Raw genomic sequence first — 26,887 nt, forward strand, 5'->3', positions numbered from 1 at the left:
GGACAGTAGGAAAGACGGGCCAAGAGCTGCGACCAGGCCTGCCTGACTCTTTAATGTGTGTTATACAGCAAAACGTTACATTGTCACTTATATTGGTTTATATTCTTCAATTCAAACTCACCACAGCACATTTGTGACTGATTTATAGTAAGTATTCAATAGATAAAATTAGACTTAAACTTACCAAACCTGAAAAGTCAAGCAGACAACAACTGTGTAAATTAACAGTCAGTATCTATTATATATGTAATTATGTCATGAATAAAAAACAGCTTCTAGCAAACAAATAAAGATATACAGCTCAAAACTAATACCATAAGCCCACAATCAAGCTTACTGGAAAGATTAAACTACTAAACTTACTTAAATTTACTAAAATTTAGTGATTAAAGAGATCAGAATTTTCCTTGGCAAGTTTATCTCTTGGAAAGATGAGGAATTTTTATTTTATTTTATTTTATTTTTGATTGAATGATTGATTGATCATTTTTCCTAGGTCAATTTAAATTTACACTTTATTAATATCAAATAGAGAATGATGACACCAACAGTCCACGCCTAATGTCTCAACAAGATATAGCATAACAAACATTTTTTTCATATTAAAAACCTTCCCTAGCCCCCAGCTCCCATGGCAAATCATAACCACAGTCAAGTCAGTTTTCCCACGATAAACCCTTCAAAGAATAGACACATTTCATCATAATGTACTAAAACCCTTTGAACAGTGTCATATTACAACAACTAAAATGATCTCTGTTAGTTCAGCTGTATGTACATTACCAATCAAAAGTTTGGACACATTTCTCATTCAATGGTTTTTCTTTTTTATTATTATTTTCCACACTGTAATTTAGATTAATACTGAAGACATCAAAACTATGAAAGAAAACATATAGGATTATGTAGAAAACTGAAAAGTGTTAAACAAATCAGAATATGTTTTAATAATAAAAATTAAGAAAAACCATTGAATCAGAAGGTGTATCTAAACTTTGGACTGGTGCTGTACTAACATTCCTTGTCTCTGCATTTTGAAGCATCTGCTCTTCTCTGATTATCAACCTCACACCTCCAAGCTGTTCCTCTCTGCTCTCTAGCTGTTACAAAATAATAATTCAAAATAAAAGCTACACATGTCGGCCCTCCCATTCATTTGAACTAATAAGTAGATTTTATTTAAAACACAGAAGTTTTTGTGATTTGACAGGACACAGAAACCTCACCTTGGCAAACTATGTAACATAGAGCTATCTCTGTTAAGGGCTTTGTCATTAAAAAGGCAGATATGTTTTGTTGTGCAGATGAAAATAAAGAGTACACTGGGCCCAGTGCTGGTCCTGTGCAGGGGCCCGGGCAGGCAGCAGGACACTGGAGTCCAAACCGCTCTGATGAGGGAACAGTGGGGCCACACCCGCGCATGCGCACTGGCGCTCTCTCCCTATGAATGACCTCCCAGTTTCTGCAGCACAGTTTGGACGAGCTCAGCACACACGCACGCACATACACACATCCGTGCACACCCACTTGGTGATAAGAAATCTCACACAGGAGGGATGTCCGGCCTTTTCGGAAAGATTGTCGTCGGCATTTACGTGGAGATCAAGCGGAGCGATGGTATGTACCGCCTAGCTGTCCGTGCAGCTGTCCGGAGGGGAAGCGCTAGCACCGGAGCCTCCTCACTGCAGCGCCTGGTGCTGCCTAGCTAGACAGCCACATCATCTTTGTTGCCGTGAGCGGCTCGGATGCTGTGCTGGGGAAAAAGCGGCGAATTCAGTAGCAGAGCCTAATCCTGAAAAGCGGCAGCATTTCTGTTCTCCTCCGTGGCTCGCCTCATCCTGCCGCCGCCTGTCAGTCAAGCAGACGCGGCATGTGGCTCCGTCCACCTGTGCGGCTGTCCGGCTGAACGTGTCACTGACCACAGCCGTAGATGATGGTGATCATACCTGCCTGGTGTGCTTATATCTCCTCTGCATGCAGGCTGATCCACAAGCCCTCAAAGCAGTGACAAGCGTTTTGTTAACTGCATCAGCTGGCAGTGCATCATCCTCCACTGGCCTATAAATCATGGGCCGATGGATGGGACCTCACCCTTCTAGCTGCACTGCATATCACTGAGACAGAAATAGCTCACTTGGTTATATAAAAAAATAACATTGTGTAAATTCATTAATGCCTAGCTGCCTAGACACAGTGATATGTGTTCTGACAGCTGATTAGTCGCCAAGAAACCCATTAAAGGAATACTTCACCCAAAAGCCATACCTTTTCTATATCATGTACTGTGTCTGAGTAGTGTTGAATGTTGGAAAAAAAAAAGAAGTTTTGATTGCATGCCTCATTAAGAATGAAGGTGTCTAAAGCTGTAGGTGAATCTGTTACTATGGAGGTGATTGGTGACTTCATCTAACAGCAGCAGAAGGATGCTGGAAAAATCTCCAGCTCCTCATGCAGTTTCTCTCCATTTGTAGGTTCCACATGTTCCAAATAAATGTAGTTATGTATATTTTAAAAAAAATGCTGTCACGCTGTTCACTGGCTTGCACTGGAACCCCTGCCTCTGGCTTTTCATTGGCCAGGAGACCTAGTCACTGCTTGGCAATGACTGAGTGAGGCATGCAAAGGATTTAGTTTATAATTCCTACAATTTATAGAAAATCCCTGTTTTCTAAAGTAAGTTTTCCAAGTTTTTCAAAAATGAAAATGCTTGCAAAACCAAGATGGTGCATATGAAAAGTGCCCTCCTGGAAAGTTGTGGAGCAAGAGCCTCTGCTTCATATGACACCAGCACCGAGTCTCTAGGTCAGTCAGATGCTCAGTTAGAAGCATTTGAAAATCAAAAGTTTGACCAGATGGTGGCAGATGGTGGCACCAGAGACACGGGTCTGTGGACACCCAATTAGCTGTGTGTGTGTGTGTGTGTGTGTGTGTTTGTGTGTGTTTGGAATAGGTGTCTGTCAGCACATTTTTTTTTTAAAGTTACACATGGGAAATGGGTGAATGCTGAAAAATTGGAAAAAGAAGAACATACTATACAAAATGATAGGGTGGTGGCACCTTCAGCACTTGGAAATACAGCTTGAAACTAAAATACATTCATAGCGTTTGGGTGAAGTATTCCTTTAACAACCTAAACATGCGGCTCTTGAAGCTATATGCTGTTTGAATGATGGAGGAAAAGTCTTGTCAGTCGCTCCGGACATAATGGACCACACCCATTAATCATCTCAGTATCTTTGTATCAGTGTTAAATTATTTTGATGTAGGACACAAAACATGATCTTGCTGCAGTGGATGATTTGCCAGTGGTCAGAGATTCAGAAATTAGTGGTTTGGTACAGGACCCTTTGGTAATCTCTGGTCGTATAGCTTGGTGTTTCCAGCAAATTGTCCTGTGTTAGTCCAGTCTTCCCCACAAAAGTCAGATAGGCATAAAATGAAAGGATTGTGGAATTTCATTGAGCTAAACAGATGTCTGTAATCCCTCACTTGTCTACTTTCCCTGCACTGACACGCGCTACATCTACGTACAGATTTCCTTCAGAAGTTGGATGTCTGCCGGTTAGAGCTGTGGGATGACAGTAACTCATATAGTGAAGTCTGCATTAACATGATTAAAATACCTCTTAGTAGGTGACATTTGTGCACACAGCCAGCTCTGTCTGGTGTTTTTTGGAACGACTGAGATGTATGTTCTGTAGCTTGCATGGCGTGTTTTTGCAGGATTTATCTCACCAAGCGCTGGGCCTTTTTGCACAAGCAGTCTCTTCCTTTGCTGTGTGACCCTGCAGCACTGCGAGCTCCACCCGGCACATAACTGTGGCTGCACGGCTGCAGCAGGAGCCCAAACTGGAAGGAGGAGGCACCTCTCAATTAACTATCTGCTGCTACTGCTTTCTGTCAGGATGTTGCCCCTGCCTTTGTGGGATAGGAATCAGGGAACACGGTACTTGGGTGCTGATTTGATATGTATTGCGATTCTGAAAATATTGCGATTTGCTTGCATGATATTGTGTGATTATGGATTACCTTTTGTTTGTTTGGTTGTTTAAACACTCAACTATGGAAAACAGCTGAATCATTCTTCCAGAAACAATTATTACAAGCGTGTGAGTAAAAATTACTTTGAGCTAATATTTATTGCCGCCCTAAGGATGGAAACCAACTTGCAGCAGAAAAACATGTGGTATTTTTTCCTGAGTAATCTGAATCTGATATGACCAATATGGGCTCGCATGTTGGTTATAGTACTATTTATTGTTCTGTGGCATAGTTTTGAGCAGAGCAGCTCATGTCCAACTCATCTTTACCATCTAAATTATTAAAGCCAAACTTCCTCAGGACTTTTGATTTAAAGTGTGGAGGTGCAGTGTGAATTTTTCTTTTGGTCTGACGCTACACCCGAGATCCAGAAGTAAATATTTTATTTGTAAATATTTGTTTGTGTAGGTCACACGCCATCTTAAGTGGCAGTATTTTTTTCACAATGGATAAAATGTCCAAAATAAGGATGAAGTTTTGCTTTACGCTCAGCAAAACAATGTAAAAACTGAATTGATTATTTTCCTCATCCCTAGTGGATGTATGCCCGTCCATCAGTCCTGACACGTTGCAGCAGCTGGCTGTGTGAGACCAACACTGACCCAAAATGTAGCGCCTTACTTGCATATAGTACATAATTAACATCACTGAGAGATAGGCATGTATGTCTGGCTTTAACTATAAATGGTCATTCACGATCCAAACACTAAACCATGGACATGTTTCACAACGTAATATATCAAATGCCTTGCTACTCATTGTCAGCATATTTTTCATGACATGTTGCATTTCAGGCTATTAGGCTATGTATCCACTGCAAAAAAATGACTTTTGTGAGATGAGGGAGTTTTGCTGCATTTGGGATTCACTGACAGCTAATTAATTTCGAGCAAGCAAAGACTGAGACAGTGATTAAGCGTTTATTGTTCACACTCGGACTACCATGGTAAGCTTACCCATCAGTTAGTGTGCTTGACTGCTGTATGCTGATGACTGCCTTCAAAAAAGTCAGAAAAAAACTTTAATATCAAGGATTTCTAGCCTGCTGTGACATTTTTTTCAATCATAAGCCCACCTTTCTCATATCTCCTGTTTAAAAGAATCTCTGGTTCAGATGGTTTTAGCTCTTGACTTACATAAAAATGCTGAACGGTTTGCTTTTGATGGATGCAAAATCTCTCTCAAAAGTCAAGAAATTAAGAATTTATTAAGAAATACGTTCATAATACATTTAACAGTAACGACTTTTGACTCATCCTCTTGTTCTAAAGACAAATTCATTCATTCGTTTTCAAACTGCTTGTCCTAATCAGGGGGTGCTGGAGCTTATCCCAGCGGCCATCATGTGGAGGGTGAGGAAACACTCTGGACACTAGTCCATCGCAGGGCAGACAACATTCACACACACATTCACACCTGTGGGCGGTGCAGTATCTACATTTCACCTGACCTGCGTGTCTTTGTCCAGAGCCTCTGGCAGAAACCCATGCAAACATGGGGAGAACATACAAGTCCACACAGGCAGGACTGGTGGCTTGGCTTCGAGCCCAGGACCTTCTTGTTGTGAGGCGACACTGCGAAAGATTTAGTTACTTAAATTAAAGGCGCAACCAACACAGTGTCTGTCACCCATCTCTGATTTTGTCACAGTGGAGATTTCGGGGCACACTTGTCTTTAACTATATCTAAAATTTTATATGTACATTAAGTGTGTAACAGCATGGTGAATGCAGACAAATCAACTTCTTTTTTGGTGATGGATCTCTCTGGCCTTTGCAGAGTGGAAAAAAAAATCTGCGGAGCAGCACGGGATCCTATGATGGAGACTCATGATACACCCAACTTATACAACCAGCGATTCATTATGGGTCCTGTATCTGGGCTACATGTCTCTGTGATGTGTTAATGCATGCATGATCTCAAGGGTCAAGTAGCACATATCCTGTACACGCTGACCCATCCTATGACGCATTAAGCGGGCCTGGCTTCCCCTTACATGTTCTCTCTCCCATTCACCACAGGACGAATACACCAGGCAATGGTCACATCACTGCATGATGACAATGAGACTGTGACGGTAGAGTGGATTGAGAATGGAGACACCAAAGGAAAAGAGGTACAGTATCACTGACGCTGATCAGCTGCCTCTAGTGACCTCTCAGTGAACCCTTTTACAGTAACCTTCATTATGCAGAGTAGACTCTGTGACGCTGTGAGGCTCCAAGCTAGTGTTTATGTAGTAATCAATCAAGGGCAGATCCCCTATCAGGTTCTGTATGACAGTTGAGTGTCAGCACAGAGGTTATTTAGCTCCTACATGTGTTTTGTGCTGCCCCAAAACACAGTTAATTTCCCTTGGACAGTATTTCATCGATATACCTAAATGTCTCCGCACATTATTGGCAGTATTATTGAGTATTATTGAAGCAGTTAATGAGGACCTGTGCAAATTCTGTGTTTCTTGTTACTACAGATTGAGCTGGAGAACATCTTTGCTCTAAATCCAGATGTCGCTCCTGACGAGGAAATACCCCAGAGTCCCGAGACGCCCCCTCCGCCCTCTTCGACTGCTGCCAAAGGCAACAAGGCGCTCAAGGTCAGCACAAGACCGGCTGCCATCAGTTACTTTTGTTGTAAAGGACAAGGAAATAGATTGTATGGGGTTTCAACCAGAACAAGATCTTATGAGCAGCAGAAAACTCATGATGAATGTCAGTGGGTCTCAAATAGCAGAGAAGTGCAAGATAAGTTTCCTTAAAGCCATAAAAATTTGGAAAAGCAGTTTTGCGAAAATGACTTACACATTGTCAGGCTAACCAATTTCAGTGTGGTTCAACACTGGAAGTATTTTTTTTTTCTTTTAAAAATTAATCAGTGTCCTTGAAACTGGCCCATAGATCCAGGGGTTCTTTGATTTGTATGTGCATTACTACAAGTTTCTTTCTTCTTCCAGACCCGACGAACAATGGCAGTAACTAAGACTGAGAACCCTCCTCGAGAGAACAGAGGTAGGCTTGATTAAAAAACACGGACACCCAGAAACCTACTAACCCACAGTCTGAACCTGAGGCCTGGTCACAGTCTGTGTCCGTGGTGTAAACAGATACATGTGGAGGGGGAGTGAGGGCTTTACATGATGCATTAACAGAATTATTTTTCCTCACTATTTTTGTGATGCAATATTTTTTTCATATTATAGTGTGGTATTTCCACAGGAAGCTTAACTTAGGATCGGAGGAGAAGCTGCAAACAGTGTTACCTTTGTGTGCCAAATTATACTAATGCATGAATTTGGTGGACTTTATGGTTTACTATTTTGTGGACTACAGCTGCAGCAGTGGGAACCACCCGGGCCCGTCCCAGCCAGCACAGTCAAGCTGCAGAACCACCCCCACCTGCCATAGCACCCCAACCTGCACAGCAACAGACCCTGCTACAGCAGCAGAATGGTAATACACACGCACACACACACACACACACACACACACACACACACACACACACACACACACACACTCACATACACATACTATAGAAGAAAGCTAATGTTGGCTGGTACCAGAGACCTCTTTCTAAAGGCACTGGCTCTTTTTAGTCAACTTCACTCCGCACAGATATCTGTTGGATTGTAGCATCTCCGAAGTCCTTTTACACGCCTGTTAGACAGAAAGGACTGGCCAGCACCTGGGGAGTCCCTTCCCTCTATAATACTGCTATAATTGAGCTTGCTGGCCTCTTTTCATTCACAACTTAGCTCTGCCTGACTCCCTTGATACTTCTATCCACAACACTAGTACTCCCTCAGTCTGTGGATACGCAGCACTTGATGCGTTTTTCAAGTGGGATTTATTGTCTGCCTCCGCAGAGCATCAGTGTGGTTTTCACAGATTAGTAGCAGAGTACAGGCGGCCAGCAGCTAGTGTTCGCCAGGCCTGCTAGCGACTCCTCCGTCCCTCCATGCTTGTCTTCTTCTCTAATTCAACGTGTTATTTCGCAAGGCGGTAGGCTTTTCATAGGTGTTAGCTATTTATCTGGTTGGCAGGGTAGTTGCTTCAGCTCACAGGAGCCATGCCAGGAATAGTTTCCTCAGCTGAATGTAGTGTTATCCTCTGAAGCTATCCTCTAGCTATTGTAACCAGTTGGCCAGGCAGCCTCAAGGGCCTCAACCACAAGGGCCAACCTCATTTATATTTAATGCATGATTTTTACAGTCTGTGGCCACAGCCAACTTGAGGGCGTGGCCGGTGCACTTTGGCCCTACTCTGCAGATGGTCCATCTCAGTTGAGGCGCCACACAACTCAGCACGCTTGAAGTGGTAATGGAAATCCAAATCAGTGCAGCACAATTTGACTTCAGTGTGGCCAAAAGTGTCAATGGAAAAACAGCACCAGGCTACTGGCCTAATAGTAGTGTAAACTGACCCAGACTGCTTGAAGGATGAGTACAGAGTAATGTCTCAGAGTTCGCAATGCCTTCCTAAGCTCAACGTGTCACACACTGTTTAAGACTTTCCATGATGACTCTGTTGCCGCAGCTGTAATTATAATCTCAATTGGTATATGATTAATTATGCAGTTCCAACTTTTTCTCTCCTACCTAAGCGGCAGTGATGTTGTTTCTCTGTCAAAAAGGCATGAAGCATGGGTGCCATTGGATTTAATTCATTCACTCAATAAAATGCTCCTTTTGAATCGCTACAAGAAATAGAGCTTAAAATGATCTCATACAGTGCAGCTCTACTGTTGCTCTGATGTTGGCTAAGTGTGTGAGTGAACCGCACCCGCTGTCTGTTCACCTTTTCTGTATGCAGTTTGCTCAGGATCATACCAAGGTTTCATTCCACATCAGTGCAGCCTTCATATCTACAGCCCCTAAGAAAATGTTCAGCCTTTGAGCTCTATACCTTCACCCTCCACTTTTTGTCTCTGAGGACCAACGGTGGCTCAACTCTTTTTTTGTCCAGTGAAGGCACTGTGCATTTAGGGTGCACTCAGGCCTTTGTAACCTACAAAGGCCTTTCAAATCCAGCTGGGGTTGAGGCTTGTCAAAACAGCATTATTCTTACTGGATTGTGGGGATGATTGCAATGGCTTATAGCTCTTAGAGCAGGGATCCACCACCCAGTGTGCACACTCAACCCAACTGGGGCGTGGCCACATCTTGGGCCCTGTTTAAGGGTGTTCTTTTGAATCGTGTACTGTCTGTGCCACCTCTAGTTGAGCGTCTCCTCATATTTTTACCTTGCAACCTTGACTCTCTGAAGGAAACAGAGTTAGCAAGGACTTCTAGCTTCGGGAGGGGAGGGGTTCCCCATGTGCTGGCCAGTCCTTTGTGACTGACAGGTGTGTGTAAAAGGACTTAAAGCTAAGGCATCAAAGACACTATCCACAGAGTGAGTTGTCTCACTATGTTTCAAGGTAACCACCTGATATCGCTGAATTGGTATTTCAATGGAATTCAATGGAATGGCTTCCTTTAAACACCTTCAATCAAGTAATTTCCATTAAATACAGCTTGAGCCTGACATTTGTGAACAGATCTTAAAAAATGTGAGGGTAGGACATTCGCCAGATAGGCAGAGCGGGTAGTGATCAGAGATGCAACTAACTAACTAAGAAAATGGTGAAAAATGTTGATCAGAGTTTCCTACAGCCCAGGGTGACATCCTCAAATGTCCTGTTTTGTCCCAAACATCAACAACCAACAGTCCACAATCAAAGATGTTTAGTTTACTGCTATAGACGACTAAAGAAACCAGAAAATATTCACATTTGAGAAGGTGGAATCAGAGAATTTGGATTTCCTCCTAAAAGTGACTCAAAGCGATTAATCAGTTATCAAAATGTTCGGCAGTTAATTTAATACATGGCAACTACTCAATTATTCGACTAATCATTGCAGCTCTACCAGTGAGATAATGTTACTAAGACATACTGTGCTTATTAGTCAAGTTTGGCGTTCAGCCCAGAGCCCTGTATTTTTAATGACCCTTATTTTTTTATACTAAGTTTAAAGGGGCATTAAATAATCCATGATTTAAGTCACCCTCTGTTCAAAAGGTCACCGGTTCAGATTACACTAGTTGACAAATACAAAATTCACAAGAGACAACTGGAAACTGGGAGTGTGCATAATTAAGGAGACATATAGCTCTACGTGTGCCTAAGTCATGCTAATGAATATTGTATTTGTCTAGTCTTAATAGGCTGGCACATAAATGGCATCACATATATCAGCTATAACTAGTTACCGTCTCAAATATAGGGCCACCAAAGAAACTGCATTGCCTCAGTACTGTGTTATTTTGAGGCTTTCCACCGCCAAATATAACCATGAGTTGAATGTTGCCACTTCATTTGAAATAATAAAGTTTATGCAAATTGCAGAATGCACACTCTCCACTTCGAATACAGGACAAAGATTATTGGATGTCTCTACTGATGAATAGTGAATATGGTTCTTAAACCTTTATGATATATAACATATTTTCGGTAAACTGACACACTGGGAGAATCAGCCAATTTAGACCATAAATGCCCAAAGACAGATCAAAGAAAGTGAGTCTGCATTTTCGAACAGCTCATCCTTTGCTGTTTGCCAAACTCAAACTATTAAGGGGTTATTAAGTCATCAAGTAGTAAGCAACTCTTCTGTTCCCAGCACCAATATCTTTATCCACCGTCTCTATCTGCATACGCGTCTGTTGTTATTTCGTGGGATGTGCGGCTGTGAGCAGCAGGGACAGAAAGCGGTGATGTCATGTTGCCACACAGCTGCACGTCTGAGGGGTCAAAGGCTCTTTCACAGTCGCTCGCTGGTTTGGCTTCGATTCATATTAGAGCACTTGTTCTAGTTTTCTGGTGTGTGTAGCTGTTGGGTTTAGCGTACAGGCTTGCTTTGGAAGAACACACTCAATACATGAGATGTGATGTATTCACTGGTTGTCTGTTAGTTGTGATGAAGAGCAAAAATCACTGTACTTTCCCAAGGCTACTGTAGTACTACTGCTGTAATATACTAGGTTGGTGGGCTGCATGGAACCAACTTAACAGTATAGTACATTACATTTTTCTTTTGATTCAGCTCATCCTCTTTTTAAAATTTTAACTATATAATTACATTCTAACTAATTATTTAACTATTTACTTATTTATTTATTACTTTCAAGACATAGTAGCAGTAGTTTAAATTGTTCCTGTGATGAAATATAATTTTACAGGTGTAGATGTTGTTGTTGTTTATCGTATATCTCTCTTTGATGTTCTTTTTTGTTTAACTATAGAACACATTGCATTGCATGTGATTGTATTAATTGTGCTATACAGAGTTTGGTGTTTATTTTTGCCATGGTTTTATATTTTGCTCCTCCCTCTCCAGCGCGGAAGAAATCCAACTGCGTGAAGGAGGTGGAGAAACTGCAGGAAAAACGAGAGAAGAGGCGACTTCAGCAGCAAGAGCTCAGAGAGAAGAGGGCACAAGTGAGGGGCGAATGTGGACTTGCCACACACACACACACACACACACACATATATCATCACACACTTGCCCATACCATGGCAGAAGTGGGGAGCATTTTTTTGTCATGAGGTTTACATCTTCCTTTACTAGCCTGCTGATATTTTCCAGCACCACACAAGCACATCGAGGGAAAAACATGAATATTCATAATCAGAATTTGTCAAGGAAGGCCTAAGTCAATAATTTTGTCTTTACCATGGAAATTTGGGTCTTTGAGAAAAAAAAAACAAACCAAATTATTTTTTTGTGCTTCAAGATAGCTTGTGGCTGACTATTTACATTAGCTCTAAAAATAATATTGCAGCTATTTGTTTTTTTAATCAGTACGATGCCGGACGGTATTCTGGTAATCATCATTTATTTGACTCAGAAGATTCATAATTTGCATTTTAGCAGAAAACACTGCTAGCACCCACTGACATTTGACCTCAGTTCATCTTATCTTGAGCCAGTTCACTCATAGGGTCACAGTGAAACTTGCTTTCCGTGGAGTATTTACACAGGTGTATGTTGTTCTTGTACGTTTCAATAATCCAAAAGAGTGTATTTTGAAATCTGTATTTTTGTGCGCCAAACAACAAGCAGAGTATTCAGCTCTGAAGCGGGACACATAAGGTCTGTTCTCATTTGCTGATCAGCAGCAAACCCAAAGTCATCCAAATCAACCTCAAGATGTCCAGAGTTTGTTTTTGCTTCCCTAAAACAAACTCTCCTCTACCCCACCCCCCATCATCCCTGTTAGTTTGCGTTGGCACACCTTAATTAATGGCCAACCTGCAAAAACCAGACTGCTGAGCAGCGGCCCGTGGCTCATGCTGTAATGCTGCTGCAAGAGCAAATCCCAAAGAAGCTGCTTCACTCCCTTCTCATTATCATTCACTCTTCTCTGATCCAGTCTTGGTTTTGTGAGCACATTCTGAATGACTTTTATGAGAAATATTCAACCTTTTATTCTTTTCTGTGTCATTCCAGGAGGTGGATGCCACTCTGCCAAACTATGAGATCATGTGTATGATCAGAGACTTCAGAGCCAGTCTGGACTACAGGCCTCTAACCACCGCTGACGTGGTAAGTCTGGCTCAGAGCCTTATTTCAAACATTTCAAGCACCTTTACCTACTTCAAAGGGTTTTTATGACACAGCTGATAGAAAGAAGAATCTGATTGTGTATAGATTTTTTAATAAACACAAAGAACTCTTACATTAGATGTATTGTAAATTGGTAGAATCAAGCACAATAAGCAATAAGCAGCATGTATGTTGTGTTTTTTTTTTTTTTTTTTTTTTTTAAATCTGCATTTATATCATTATTTATAGCATTATAGCAACATAATTTGTAGCCAGCTCGTCTCTTCTTTTGTGATTTGGCTTCTGAGATTCGAGTGGAAAATGAAAGCATAGGAAGAAAGAAAGTCCTTGAAAATCTATGAAGAGTGAGTGATGCATGTAGTGCCACAGAAATCAACAGTGCCTTTTGATGTTTCAGATAGAGGAGCACAGGATATGTGTGTGTGTGCGGACACGCCCGCTTAATAAAAAAGGTAAATTTATTGCAATAATGGTCCATGTCTTTGTAGTATGTTCGTTCATAAAGCACCCATTATGCGATTTCATTCATTCATTTTTGTGATTTTGTGTCTCTTTCAGAGGTGGCAACGAAGGAGCTGGATGTGATCACCATCCCGAGTAAGGACGTGGTGATGGTCCACGAGCCCAAGCAGAAAGTTGACCTGACTCGCTATCTGGAGAATCAGACCTTCCGCTTTGACTATGCCTTTGACAGCGCCTCCACCAATGAAATGGTCTACAGGTACGATGTGTTTCAGCATTTAAGTACTCGCAGCAGTGGGTGAGGGATCCTGCTCGCTAAGAGGAGCTCATTTTGCTCGCAGGTTCACCGCTCGGCCACTGGTGGAAACCATTTTTGAGAGGGGAATGGCGACCTGTTTCGCGTATGGGCAAACTGGAAGTGGAAAAACACATGTGAGTGTTTTACTGTAACAACACACAAGTTGGTCATGTTAGTGCAAAATAACATCAAAACTAAACTTGTTCTATATCTTTCCAAACCAAGGAGTGCAAGCTCGTGCCAGCATTACTTACAGTTTAGTAATTCGTCTCTCCTTTTAGACGATGGGAGGAGACTTTTCTGGGAAGAACCAGGACTGCACTAAAGGAATCTATGCATTAGCCGGTCAGTCTCTCCCGTACCTCTGTCTACACTGGTGGTTATGTTATGCTGTTGGCCTTTATTTGAGTCTCTTATTTTCTGTCCCTGTGCAGCCGGAGACGTCTTTCTGATGCTAAGGAAGCCAAACTACAAAAAATTAGACCTCCAAGTCTTTTCCACGTTTTTTGAGATTTACAGTGGGAAGGCAAGTCTCGCAAAATGTCTAAAAATTCCCTTTAAAAAGAGGATTAAGTTTGTGTTGCTCTGAAGCTTCCATTCAAGTGCTTGAATGGAATGTTAATCACTATGCATGTATGTTATGATGTGATTGGAAATGCAACAATTTTTTATTTTATCTACTGAAGCATTAAATTTGAGTTTTTGTGTTCAAGGTGTTTGACCTGCTAAACCGCAAGGCCAAGTTACGGGTCCTGGAGGACGGCAAGCAGCAGGTGCAGGTGGTTGGGCTGCAGGAGAAGGAGGTCAAATGCACAGAGGACGTCCTCAAACTCATTGAGCTGGGAAACGGGTGCAGGTACACACACGAGAGAGATCATTTTAACAGCAGCCACGTTGTTCATTCTGTTAGCTGTTTGTAGAAAGGAGGGATTAATAAATGTGTCGTGTGTGTTATCCTCCCTCATTATGTTCCCCTCGACAAACTCTTGTCTCTTTCTCTCCATCTCCGTTTCTCCTTTAGGACTTCTGGTCAAACCTCTGCCAATGCCCACTCGTCTCGAAGCCATGCCGTGTTTCAGATCATCCTGCGTCGGCGGGGAAAGCTGCATGGAAAGTTCTCTCTTATTGACCTGGCAGGGAATGAGAGAGGAGCGGATACATCCAGTGCTGACCGCCAGACTCGCCTGGAGGGAGCCGAGATAAACAAGAGCCTGCTGGCACTCAAGGTCCACCACCCTCCGAACGCTTCAGATATCTTACACACCCTTTATCTATTTAGCTTTTTAGATTTTACTGAGCACTGTTTCATATTGCCAGGTAATACGTCTGGTTTAGTTTGTTTCTTAGCTTCTCAAGGAACTCGTGCGTATTGTTTCCTGCAGCGTACTTCAAGATCTGTCAGCTTGGCCTGGGTGTTCTCTTGAATTTTAATTTTGAGTTTGGGAAAGCACATCCTTGGCTTCAGAGTTTCTTCCACTTTGTTCCGCTCTTTGTTCCACCTCCTCCGTCTTATCCGCTGTTTGTTTCAGTTCCGTGACCATTACACCTAGCTTCTGGTTGACTTCTTCTCTGAAATTCCCCAGCTCTTCCTTCATATCTCCTTTAAGTGCGTCAGGAAAGTTGCGTAACTCCATCTTGACAGCTTTAATTTCAGCATGTACAGCATCTCTTGCTCGCTTTTTTCCGTCTGCGTCGACATCGTCTTCCTCTGTTTCTGCCGGCAGTTTCTCAACTTTCTCGAATCGTTGAGGTAATTTACACCTAGGCCTCCTTTGCTTGTCCCTCTCCATGATATTTTTCGATTAACTGATCACAAAACTACTCTTAAGTGCGGGAAAACACCAGACTGTCTGGGAGCGCTCTGTTTAAGCTGCCATCTGTCTCGGCGCCATACCAGAAGTCTGTCTGCAGTTCCACTCTCGACCGGTTTTGCTCACAGGACATTACGGGAAGTTGTGGCGGGGTGCACAAAACAAGCGGGCTTTTCCTATTTTTTTCTAGCTGCGCAAAGCACACTGAAAATTAAATTATTGGCATTGTGTGCTGTGCTGTGCATGCAGGTCGCTTGCTGCACCAGAATCTGTTGTTGCACAATCTAAGCCATTGGAAACGACTGCACACAGGGCGCAAGACTGCTGTGATGTCACTAAACTCATGATGATACATAGATCCCGCTTCCAAGTGGGGCAAACTCATGACACCACCTCAAGTGTTTTGGTGATCTGCATAGTGTGTGATTTTCCAACGCAGAGCTATAAACGCTCAGTGGAGTATGCCATTATGGGGTAACTACAGGGACAATTCTACAAGTAAAACTGGACCTTGAGTCATCAGTTTGGGATTTTGCACTTTGACACCGTTCCAGCACTCATAAAAAAGTAACTACATTGCTAGTTGCATTTTAGAAAAAAGTCACCTGAGTGGCCTTAAATTCTATAAAAAGCAATAAAGTCGCCGCGTTGGCAGTAGTGGTCGACTGGCAGCTTACCAAAAGCCAGCTTGCTGACTTTCACCTGCCACCTTGTGACGGGAGTGTCACGTAACACTTCACCCTGAGAAAGATTCAGAGATGCTTTGATTTGAGGGGTGTCTATCCTACAAACAAGGACACACAAAGGCAGCCTCTCTGTTCATTACAGCGAGTCACAGCACAGCCTCCAGGGAGCAGCAACTAGTGACGCTGCTCTGTGGAGGTTCGTGCACTGGGAGGCAGATCGACAGGCGCAGAGTGCCGGTGGAGCTCCCAGTGCCATCCAGTGCCCAATTAAAATGTTGTCAGCAAAATGACAAGAGGCATAAATAACTAACTGGACAGAAAACTGATAAGAGAACTGAACAGCTGTGCATGCAGTCAACTTAATAGTGCAGTGCTTTCCTAAGTCCATCCAGCACATACCGGTCTACCAACCTGCCCCGATGGTAAATCCTGGGGAAATTTAGTAAGTAAAAGTTTATTTATGTAACACCTTTTAAAACACAAGTTACAAAGTGCCTCACAAATACCAATAAAAACAACATGAGGTAGAAAAACACAATATAAAATAAACAAAGATGAATACAGAGAGAGTATAAATACAAAATACCACTCCTAGGTGGGGAAGGCGAGACTATAGATTATGTTGCCATGCCTGCAGAGGCACAAAATGATTTTTAGGTTGATGAAGAGCCAATAATGGTGAATTCGGCTGAACTGTGCACTTTCCTCTTCCATGACTCACTTACATTGTTCCACAACAGTGATCTACTGAAAATAGTTTGACAGTTACTGAAGTAAAAAGTAAATAGTAAATATTTTACTGTAGTAAATATTTGATTATATTTTTGCATGGTAGACCTCCTCTGTCTCCATTTACAAACAATCCCCACTTTTTGCTCCCAGCTCTATTTGACAGGACCATCCCACAGTTGTTCACGATAATATTTGTCCCTGTGTGAGCAGAGTTACCCCTCCAGTCACCTGCAGAGCGAGGCTGCTCTGTCGGGAGTCTTCACCAGCAGGCAGCGTGTCGTCCTGGGCTGCGGCTGCTGCTGTGGTCTCCTTCACTGTCATGTGCTGCACTGCAAAAACTCAACATCTTACCTAGAATATTTGTCTTATTTCAAGTCAAATTGTCTTATTTCTAGTCAAAATATCTCATTACACTTAAAATAAGACATGATCACCTATGAAATAACTTTTTTCAGACAATTTTCACTTGTTTCAAGCTAATTTTCACTTGTTTCAATTGAATTTTCACTTTTTCCACTAGCAAATTTTTCCAATGAAACAAGCAAATTTTTACTTGTTTCAAGTGAATTGTCTAAAAACAAGTTACTTCTGAGGTGATCATGTCTTATTTTAAGTTTAATGAGATATTTTGACTAGAAATAAGACATTTTGACTTGAAATAAGACAAATATTCTTGGTAAGATTTTGAGTTTTTACAGTGTGTATTTATGCCCAAAAAAGTAGCCATGACTTTCTTTCTCCAAAAGAACGTCATAAAAGTGATATCAGCATCAGTTTCTTCTATTGTTTCTCAGACTTGTGTGTTTGTATCACTTGGAGCGAAATGAAGGAGGCGTAGCACACCTCTCCTGACATGCAAATGTTTTTTCACCAGGGTGATGTAGTTTTATTGCATTACAGTTAGAGGTGTCTACATATGGTTATTTTATGCATCATTTTCTTCCATAATACAACTGTTGATGCTAATGATTTTGCATGGAAAACATGGTAACACAGACTGAAACATCTCTAGAAAATGAATACATCTTAAAAAGGGATACCATCTGCTGTTGACAGTCTGTGTGTGTGCGTGCAACTACAGACAGATTGGAATGAGAAATTAACCTGTACCTCTGTAACAAGCACTGGCCTCCACACAACCTTGTCACCTGAACCTTTGCATATTATTTAGCGAGTGAGCGTAAGGTATCACAGCTGAAGAGAAATGTAATTTGTGCATGTAAACATGACCGTTGATGATGATCCTGATGTCCTGCAGGAGTGTATTCGAGCCCTGGGCCGAAACAAACCCCACACACCCTTCAGAGCCAGCAAGTTAACCCAGGTGCTGAGGGACTCCTTCATCGGAGAAAACTCCAGAACATGCATGGTGAGGAAAATGCTTTTGAGAAATCTGAAAAATATGAATTGTTTTGACTACCGTCTTGATTAAAAAGGGTGTAACTGTGACATTTCCCTTTACAGATCGCGACTGTCTCTCCTGGAATGGCATCTTGTGAAAACACACTGAACACGCTGAGATATGCCAACAGGTAAGACAAGCAGATTCTGTGAAAGTGGAACAAGACATAGTTTAAATTTGGAGGCAACACATCAATAGTTAAAAAAAGAGACCAGGCTTTGCTGGAAAAAAAAAAAAACAGACTCATTATGTTCTGAAACGGTTTTAAATCCTTTAATTTTAAATGCAGTCTAAAATGTACAACATTGATTTTTGTTTAGGTGGTGCATTTTCTTGAATACTTTACTTTTTAAATGCCCAGACAGTGTAAAAACAAATTCTAGAGCACAGAAAAGCACTCACAGGAACATTTAAGGTAGAATTTTTTAATCCCTGAACATCACTGACTTTATATTTTCTTTTAAATTGAATTTTGAGTGCAAAGCTGCAGATCAGCTGCACATTTGTGAACACATGGACAGTAGGTGGCACTGCAAGCAAACAGTTGCCATGCATACTGGATCTCAAGCTTCCATTCAGTATTGGTTATGTTTCAGTCAAGGAACCTGCATCGTGAGTTCTGATCAATTAAATATTGTTGATATTAAATATTATAATATATAATAAGCACGTGGCTGATATTATTACTTAATTTTTCCCTATGAAACTTCCATCTGAACATACAAACAGGTGACACATTAAAGGAAAAAGCAGCAAAAAGTGTCTAAGTAAGGTGTTAGACCGCCATGAGCCACCAGAACAGTGTCAGTGCTTCTTTGCATAAATTCTGCAAATCTCTGAAACGCCAAGATGTTCCTTCATTGGTGTTTTGATGATGGTGGTGGTGGTGGTAGAGAGCACTGTCTAACACATCCGTCCAAAATCTTCAATAGGTTTTCAGGAGGAGGAGTACTTGTATTGTATAATCCCCCAAGCTAAGACCAACTGATACTAGGATTTGTAATTTCACAGGGTGTCTGCAGTTACTTAAAAAGTCTTCAGTTCGATTTTGAAAATATCACACCTAAGTCATTAAATGGTGCTAAATGATAATTTATAAGGTCTTAATTTCAACAAAAGTTCTTCCCCATTGGAGTTAGCATGTCTGATGTTGCAAAATTAAATCTTTTGATCCTAATACTGCCTTTATACTGACCTGCAGGGCCGCCGCTCCCTATACGCAGACTACGCACAGTGCGTAGGGCCCCGAGTACCTGCAGAGGGCCCCAAAAATTAAGGTTGATAAAAAAAAATTACAGTGTCGGAAACAAGTCCGACACTGTAATGGGGGTATTTGTCGCAGTTTGTGGCAACCCAGGCCTGCCCGCTTCCTGAACCTCATTTATGACCTGGCAGGCAGAATCCCCGATAGCACGCGCTGGCTTTAGCATAATGGATAGTGTATCTGCCCAACATGCGGGCGACCCGGGTTCAACTCCCCTCTCAGGAAACAGCAACACTACACAGCATAGAGCTGCTGTTTTACCACACGTCCATGCGATCGCATTTGAACTTTCTTCAGAAATTTTACAATAAGAAAACCTCCCTAATTTTCACAACCCAAGGTTGGCAAGTATGATGTCATGATAATTATAACATTATTACATAACAAACAGGCTCACGGTTGTCTTTTGAAATGGTGTACCCCAAAGCGCCCCCCGCGTCCCCCCCTGAAATGGTACAGTCTTCAACTGCACGTCTTTTTTTTCCCATCGGAGTTTGCTGCTCTACCTCCGTGCACCGTGCAGACCGGTGACTGAGGCATAATGGCAAGTAAGCGACATTTTGAATCTGGAGCTGAAAAAAGAAAAAACAGAGAGATGACGCCCGTGCATCCCTTGCCGGTAAGTCAGTGTTTTGTAGGTCTGATTAGCTAGCCCACAGCAATCTAGCTAGGCTAGCTAACCTAGCAATTTGATTTGCTAAGCTCAGCTAAGTTCTGGATTTTACACGGCATGTGACACGTTTGCAATATAGTTGACAGTTGTCTCGGTAGATATTTGGAGCTTTATAAATCAACATAAAGCAGTCTGGTGTCCACAGTGCAATGTCCTGCTCTTGCCTAAGCTTTTCTGCGTGCACAGTGATACATGATCAGTGAGCTGAGATTAGACAGGCTGATGAATTTACCAAGAATAAATTTCAGAAATTCTTTTTTAATCATATGCATGTAATAAGTCCATTGCTTAAAACTGGTGTGCGTGTCATAAGCATAATGCTGGAAAAATAAACACACGGTGTAGTTGGTCAGCCTTTATACTGTATTAGGGGTCAATTTCATCTGAGGCTATGGAAGGGGCGACATCTGCTGGTGAAATTTAAAACTTGTGTTGGTTGAGCCAAAATATGGTATCCTTTTGGCCATTTACAAAATGCTACCATTGGTAATGTACACAGCATATAATTATTTGAGACATTTGTTTATGTCCCACTAAATAAATATAATAGTTTAATATAATTGTCATATCATTTGACTCTGGAATATCTCATCTTTCATCTCTGACCTGGATCCTTTAAAATCAAAACTGAAAAATTATTTATTTAAGGTGGCTTTCTATACCCACTAGTATGGTGGCATGCTTATTCTATTTTATTTTATTTTAATGTATTTTTTTTTAGTTGTTTTGTTTATTGCTGCTGTTTACCACTGTTAAGCACTTTGGTTCACCTGTGGGTGGTTGTAAAGGGCCATATAAATAAAGGTTATCATAAAGTTTATTATTGTGAGATACACATGCTTCTAGATAGCTCTGACACAATGAAGTGTTTTACAGATAAACCGCAGACTTAAGCTGATGCATATGATGATGTTTTTGAGTCACCACTGCACAGTAGTGCAACATGATAATTCTGTCATCAGAAGCTCCTAATGTTTTGGTATTTTCATGTAGCTTTTGCTAATAAATTTTTTTGTATTTCAATAATATTCACAGGGTCAGTGCTCAAGTATGTCCAGGGAGCACCAGATCCTCAAGATTCAGAGCAGCCATCAACTAGCCAGTGGATGGCAGGTGAAACAAATGTCAGTGCTTCCACTTCTGTAACTGGGAGCCCTCCAGCAGATGTTGTGCCATCTCCAACAGACGCTGTGCCATCTCCAACAGATGTGCCATCTCCAGTAGACCCTGCCCTTTGGCCCGAACATATTACTGATACAGACATATATATATACTATGTATGTATGTCTATTTAAAAATAAATAGCATCTGTTTGAGTGTAATTTGGACCACATTGTGCGTGTTTGTACCGGGTTGGGCGGGGGGGGGCCTCACCAACCAGTCCAGCTTAGGGCCTCCAAAAGCCTAGCAGCGGCCCTGCTGACCTGCCACCAGATATGAATCTCAGGTGGAGTGGAAGAACAAGAACAAGAATGGACAGTTGCTTTAGTGTTGATATGCAGTTGCTGTGATGTAAAAGTAATTAGAGAGCAAATTTTAGGCAAAACTGTATTTCTAAGTGCTGCCGAAAGCTGATTGGCTGATGACAGCCATATTTTCTGGTGTATGACAACGTCCCATCAGATATCCTAAAACCTTGTACAATGAAGAAGCATACAAAATGTCAAACAAATAGGACTACTGTTTCATGAATTATGGTTATTTAAAGTTATGATACTGCTACAGCGCCACCTATTGGCCAAATGGAACCACATTTGTCATGGTAACTGCACATGTACAACAAATGTGGTTGCAATAGCACAAAGTGTTCAGGAGATATGACTTTATTTGTAATTCAAACCCCACCTACAGCATCTGAGCAAGCTTTGAGGGCAAGTTATAGCAAAAGCGTATGGCATATCAAAAATCCCCCAAGAAACATTTTTTCTGGCTCGGTCCAGAGATACTCTGAGCCAAATTTGGTGACAATTGCTAAGAGAAACTGTTTTGGATGAAGTGCACAGTAAATCTCTCAAGCTGGGTGTGGTTTATATGAACATGATTCATCTGGTCACCCAGAATCCAGGGGGAAGAAGAATCTTGTTTCTGAGACTTAAAATGCAAAGGTTATTGGCCAAAATGTAAAGTTTGTTATTATAGCGCCACCATCAGGCCAGTTGGTGTATTTTGTTTCATCTGTTACGGTTTCTGAGAATCAGATATTTTTAGGGCACAAAAAAAACAGAAAAAAAAAATCCTCACAGATGCCACAGGGCTGCAGCAGCTTCAGTGCTTGGAGCCTATCGATGTTTCTGCAGGGTAACTCTGTTGGCTGTGAGTCTGTCATTTACATCTTTAGCACGGTTGGTTTACATCAGTGAGAATAAAGTCAGCCAGGTAGGCTCGTTTATTTTTCTCTCCCTGTTTGTCTGCTCTCTCCTCAGCCTTTATTGCCGACTACTTGTGCTCAACTGAAGCTGATCCTCTCTTGTCTTGTGTTTGTTATCTGTGTGTTTTTCTCTGTCTCTCTCACCATGTCTCCAGAGTAAAGGAGTTTGGGATAAGTCCCTCGGACATTCCCTTCTCCCAGACTGGGAGTGGAGGGGGCCGCTCTGAACTTTCCCCTACTTATGAGTACGATGACTTTACCGACTTTCCCACCAGGTCTCTCCCCGGTGCTTCTTTTAATAAGTTGCCACTGCATTATCCAACCACTACTTCTATGTTGTCACATGATACTGTCTATCAAAAAACAGCTTATTGCTACTCCCTGACCACTGAGTACTTCACTTTCAAAATTTAGTGCCATAATAAGTTTTCAAATTTCAAATTCACCAGGACCTCCAGCTTATCATTTGGCTATTAAACAAATGGCTTTGCAGTGTTTCCCCTGCAAGTTGTACACCTCCTATCCTTTATTGTTTTTCTAATGAAAAAATATCACCTATCACAAAGAAAAATTAACTGTGTGTTCATAGCTTTTATGCCAAACGCCCATTCATTTTGATATAATATAATTAGGATAATGTGTCAGATATAATGTGTAATTTCTCTAGCATGAAGGGTAGCAGGCTACACACAACTCATGAGTCCTGTTGATAGCAATAGAAATCTACCCTTTATAAAGCCTGATTTTAACGTATCGTAGGTGAAACCTGAGGAACAGGCTGCAAGAAGACCACTCGGAAGCATGCTTGAAAATTTTAAAAATAGTCCTCATCTGAAAAAAAAAAAAAAACTCCCTTTTGTGATATTTTTTCTCCTAGCCCGGAAAGATAAAGTGCAGCAATGAATCTTGCCCACCACATTCCCTTAGTGCAAGGTCAAAGGAATGTTATTATCTTGTTATAGTGTCTTTTATGCATTAAAACTGCAGCCTATTAAACGCCCTGTCCTTGCTATCATTTTGTTTTAAGACACCAAGTGAACAAAAGCTTTAACGCAGATAAGAATAAATAAAAAAATATGCCTTCCTGTATGCTGCATCAGTTTAGGGTGTTTTTTCCACTTATAGCACAAGGCCTGAAAAATAATCTAGGGGAAACACTGCTGCAGCTGAACAGGAATCTAATGCCCGTTGTTTAGTTTGCCATAACACATGATCCTAAGTAAGTGGAAGGGATAATGTCTGCCTTGTCTTTTGTTTTCGCTCATCTTCTTTTATTTTTATTAGAGCTGGGAAGTGGCACGGAACTCACAGTACAATACATATCATGATACATGGGTCACAATGTAATGCACCAGGATACACTGCAACACTCTAGACTAGAGAACTGACTGAAAATGTGTTGAGCTTAAAATTCAGCCCATAGCATAAGACCCGGGCAGACTAACAAACCACACAGCATTTGATAAACTGAGTGTCAAACTGAATCAAAGCAATTTTAGTTCAAAATTCCCATTCGAATTTATTAACAGAATTAGCACAATGCACTTTCTTAACATCTTACAGCATACATTATATAAAAGTTAAATGCACAAACAATCCATATTAATGCAAGGGGCTAGAGAAGCACTGCAGTATTGCAAAAAAAAAAAAGTTGTACTCAACTTAACTGATTTTTTTTTTAACTCAGCTATTTTTTTAAAATTTCTGCTACTTACCCTGGCTGCTGCTGTTTTTGTGAGATCATTTCCCGCATGGCTGATTGTTTTTCTCCCAACATTATTTCGTTAAATCTGCATATCTATATTATGCTGTTGCTATCCTTTTGTTTGTGACCCCTGATGTTGCAAATGTTTCTGTTTCAGCTGTATTCCCGTTGCTCATCCCCTAAACTGTTTCACAACTGCATCCCATGGCATGCCGAGCATCATGTCTCTTTGTACTGTATGCAACTTTGGTTTCAACACACACCTCAGCAGTAATCAAGTTAACAAATATCACACCGTGCCGTCCTTTTACTACCGGCGCTGCTCGTTGTCAGGTTGAAGGATCTCCGAGCCAACCCTGTGGCAGTGATGGAGAGCGATCAGGGTGGGCACAATGTCAACCAGCTGGAGGTGCTGGAGGCTCAGTGCGGGGTGGGCAGCTCCCCGCAGAGAGACGATCTCAAACTGCTCTGTGAACAGAACGTAAGAAACACACACACACACACACGCTCACCTGTTCACTCTGGTGTGTATAAATGTCCAGTTGCATGTATCAAACCATGTGATAAGAGAGTGGTTTTCAATTATGAGCCATTATAGACCGAGAGGAGCTGATTTCACTGATTAGTTGCGTCGGAGGTGGATTGATGAGTGAAATCAGCTGACACTGTGTTTCGGTGGGATGGAAACCGCTCTCTGTGGTCACAGCGGCTGATGGTTGAAAACCACTGAACTGACGACATGATGACACTGTCTGCAGGAGGAAGAGGTTTCCCCGCAGCTCTTCTCTTTCCATGAGGCTGTGTCTCAGCTGGTGGAGATGGAGGAGCAAGTCCTGGAGGACCACAGGGTTGTCTTCCAGGTATCACATGGCTTTTAGGAATGGAGGAAATGTAAAAACCACTGACGTGCATTGAAATACTGGGACACTGCACTGCACATATACATTGTCAATATCCTATGTTGCAGGAAAGAAATGCTTTTAGCACATGTGTCATTACAGGAATTTGTAATGCTTACTGTCCATTTAAGATGCATGTCTATCCCCGTTCTTTTAAGTAGCACCCAGCCAAAACCTCAGAGACTGATTTTAACTCCAGCGTACTTTGTGCAGGAGTCAATTCGCTGGCTGGAGGATGAGAAGGTGCTCCTGGAGATGACCGAGGAAGTGGACTATGATGTCGACTCGTATGTGACTCAGCTAGAACAGATCCTGGAGCAGAAGATTGACATTCTTTCTGAGCTTAGAGGTAAATAAACAAATTAAGCACATCTCTCCAAACTTTGGAAATCATAAAAATGCTACTGGTTGATTAGTCAGTTGCCAGAAAATTAGTCAAATATATTTATCAAGTAAAGGTCCCTAACATTTGATGATTATAGCTTCACTCAGGTGTAAAGATTTTCTCTACTTTTATCTGTTCACAGCACTATCAAAGCTTGGATTTTTTTTTTGGCTCTGCTGACTTCCAATGACAGTGAATATCACAAGTTGCAGATCTATAAAACATCCTCATTATTAATGTATACTGCTCAGTGTGTGTATGTCAGAACTGATCATTTGTATTTAATCACTGAGACGTCCTCTCCTCCTCTTCTTTCAGATAAAGTCAAGAATTTCCGCTCTGCACTCCAGGAAGAGGAGCAAGCCAGCAAACAGATCAATCCCAAGAGGCCTCGTGCACTATAGACACACACACACACACACACACACACACACACACTTATTTATAAGTAACAGATTAAATTTCTTGCCCGTAAATTTTTCGGGCGGACTCTCTTGCAGAGGAAGTATTTGAGAAACACTAATTGCGTTCGGTTTTAGACTACACAAATATTCTGCTCAGTGCGGTTCAACTTTATTATCCCTCTGCGGGAAATTCAAATTGCAACCAGAGTGCAAAATTACAGATCAGAGTCATATAGAATGGGTCAGTCTTTGCATCCAAACTCTCCTGCTCAGAAAAATGATGATCAAACCCTTAGTCAGTGATTTAAAAACAAGGCTTTTCAAATTTGGACCTGTATGCACCTAATTTATATGCATTTTTAATTGCATATAGATTAATTTCTCAACTGAGATGCTTTTTAAAGAATTTTTTGGCATTTCTGCTTTATTGGACTGACAGTAGAAATAGACGGAGAGGGTTGGGGAGGGGAGTCAGGGGTCGGGGGGCAGAGTTGTACATGCTCTACTTTGTGTGCCACCGTGGCACCTCTTGAAATACGTTTTTTTTTTAGGCAAACAGCCATGCAGAGGATGCACTCATTGCTAATAATGTAAAATTTCATTCATTTCCATGTTTTGTATTTAGGGAAACAGTTGAGTGTCGTCTCCAAGTGAGTGTCACAGAACGGTCTGCGGGTTTTGTTTCAAAGAGCACAGCGGCTGATTTTAACTGATTGTCACCTTCAGTCGGAGAGGAGGGACCGGTCGGTGAGTCAGCTGCTGAGAGTTTGGTTGAAATGAAAACCTACAGACTCTGTGACGGCACAGAGCTGGATGCCTCTGGCTCCTCACACGGTACAGTGGTTTTGTCCCAGCTGCTGTGCATGACTTGTCAGAAACTGACCTGTGTGTGTACGATGATGCCCAGTCACACATTTATGTTTACACGGCAACTTTTAGGGGTTAAGGGACATAGTGGCCATTTTGAATTTTTTGAGAAACATATTTTTGACATCTCCTGAATCCCAAGAGTGCTATCAGATTGCTATTATTGCACCAGGCTTGTAAAAAATGTTTTGTCAAGCTTGTTGATGTCTTGTTTAGTTTTTAAGATATGGACCAATGAACTTAAAAAGGGCGTGGATCAGCACAGAAACAGACAAAAGTAAA

At 41.6% G+C, this 26,887-nt stretch overlaps 1 protein-coding gene across 2 annotated transcripts; it reads left to right on the top strand.

Annotated features, from left to right (window-relative positions):
• Positions 1 to 1,451: 1,451 nt before the first annotated feature.
• On the top strand, positions 1,452 to 26,186 carry LOC115368641 (kinesin-like protein KIF2A). 2 transcript variants are annotated; one of them, XM_030064857.1, is made up of 21 exons: positions 1,452 to 1,617; positions 6,063 to 6,157; positions 6,515 to 6,637; positions 6,995 to 7,049; positions 7,371 to 7,490; positions 11,420 to 11,520; positions 12,533 to 12,628; positions 13,047 to 13,101; positions 13,208 to 13,370; positions 13,453 to 13,543; positions 13,691 to 13,754; positions 13,844 to 13,935; positions 14,123 to 14,265; positions 14,431 to 14,635; positions 17,897 to 18,007; positions 18,103 to 18,170; positions 22,501 to 22,590; positions 24,384 to 24,531; positions 24,809 to 24,910; positions 25,163 to 25,298; positions 25,653 to 26,186. In XM_030064857.1, the coding sequence occupies exons 1-21, from the start codon at positions 1,557 to 1,559 to the stop codon at positions 25,736 to 25,738; spliced, it is 2,205 nt and encodes a 734-aa protein (XP_029920717.1). In that variant the 5' UTR covers positions 1,452 to 1,556; the 3' UTR covers positions 25,739 to 26,186. The 2 variants fall into 2 exon arrangements, with proteins under 2 accessions (XP_029920717.1, XP_029920718.1); XM_030064858.1 differs by lacking the exon at positions 22,501 to 22,590.
• The last annotated feature ends 701 nt before the right edge of the window (positions 26,187 to 26,887 follow it).

The sequence above is a fragment of the Myripristis murdjan genome, chromosome 12 (assembly GCF_902150065.1).
Source record: "Myripristis murdjan chromosome 12, fMyrMur1.1, whole genome shotgun sequence".
Taxonomy (NCBI): Eukaryota; Metazoa; Chordata; class Actinopteri; order Holocentriformes; family Holocentridae; genus Myripristis; species Myripristis murdjan.

Excerpts from the sequence above, each read along its gene's own strand:
- LOC115368641 (XM_030064857.1), top strand. The coding sequence starts at position 1,557 with ATGTCCGGCCTTTTCGGAAAGATTGTCGTCGGCATTTACGTGGAGATC. Across the intron at positions 13,544-13,690 it reads CTGGAAGTGGAAAAACACAT|ACGATGGGAGGAGACTTTTC; the intron begins GTGAGTGTTTTA and ends CTCTCCTTTTAG. Across the intron at positions 25,299-25,652 it reads CATTCTTTCTGAGCTTAGAG|ATAAAGTCAAGAATTTCCGC; the intron begins GTAAATAAACAA and ends CTCTTCTTTCAG.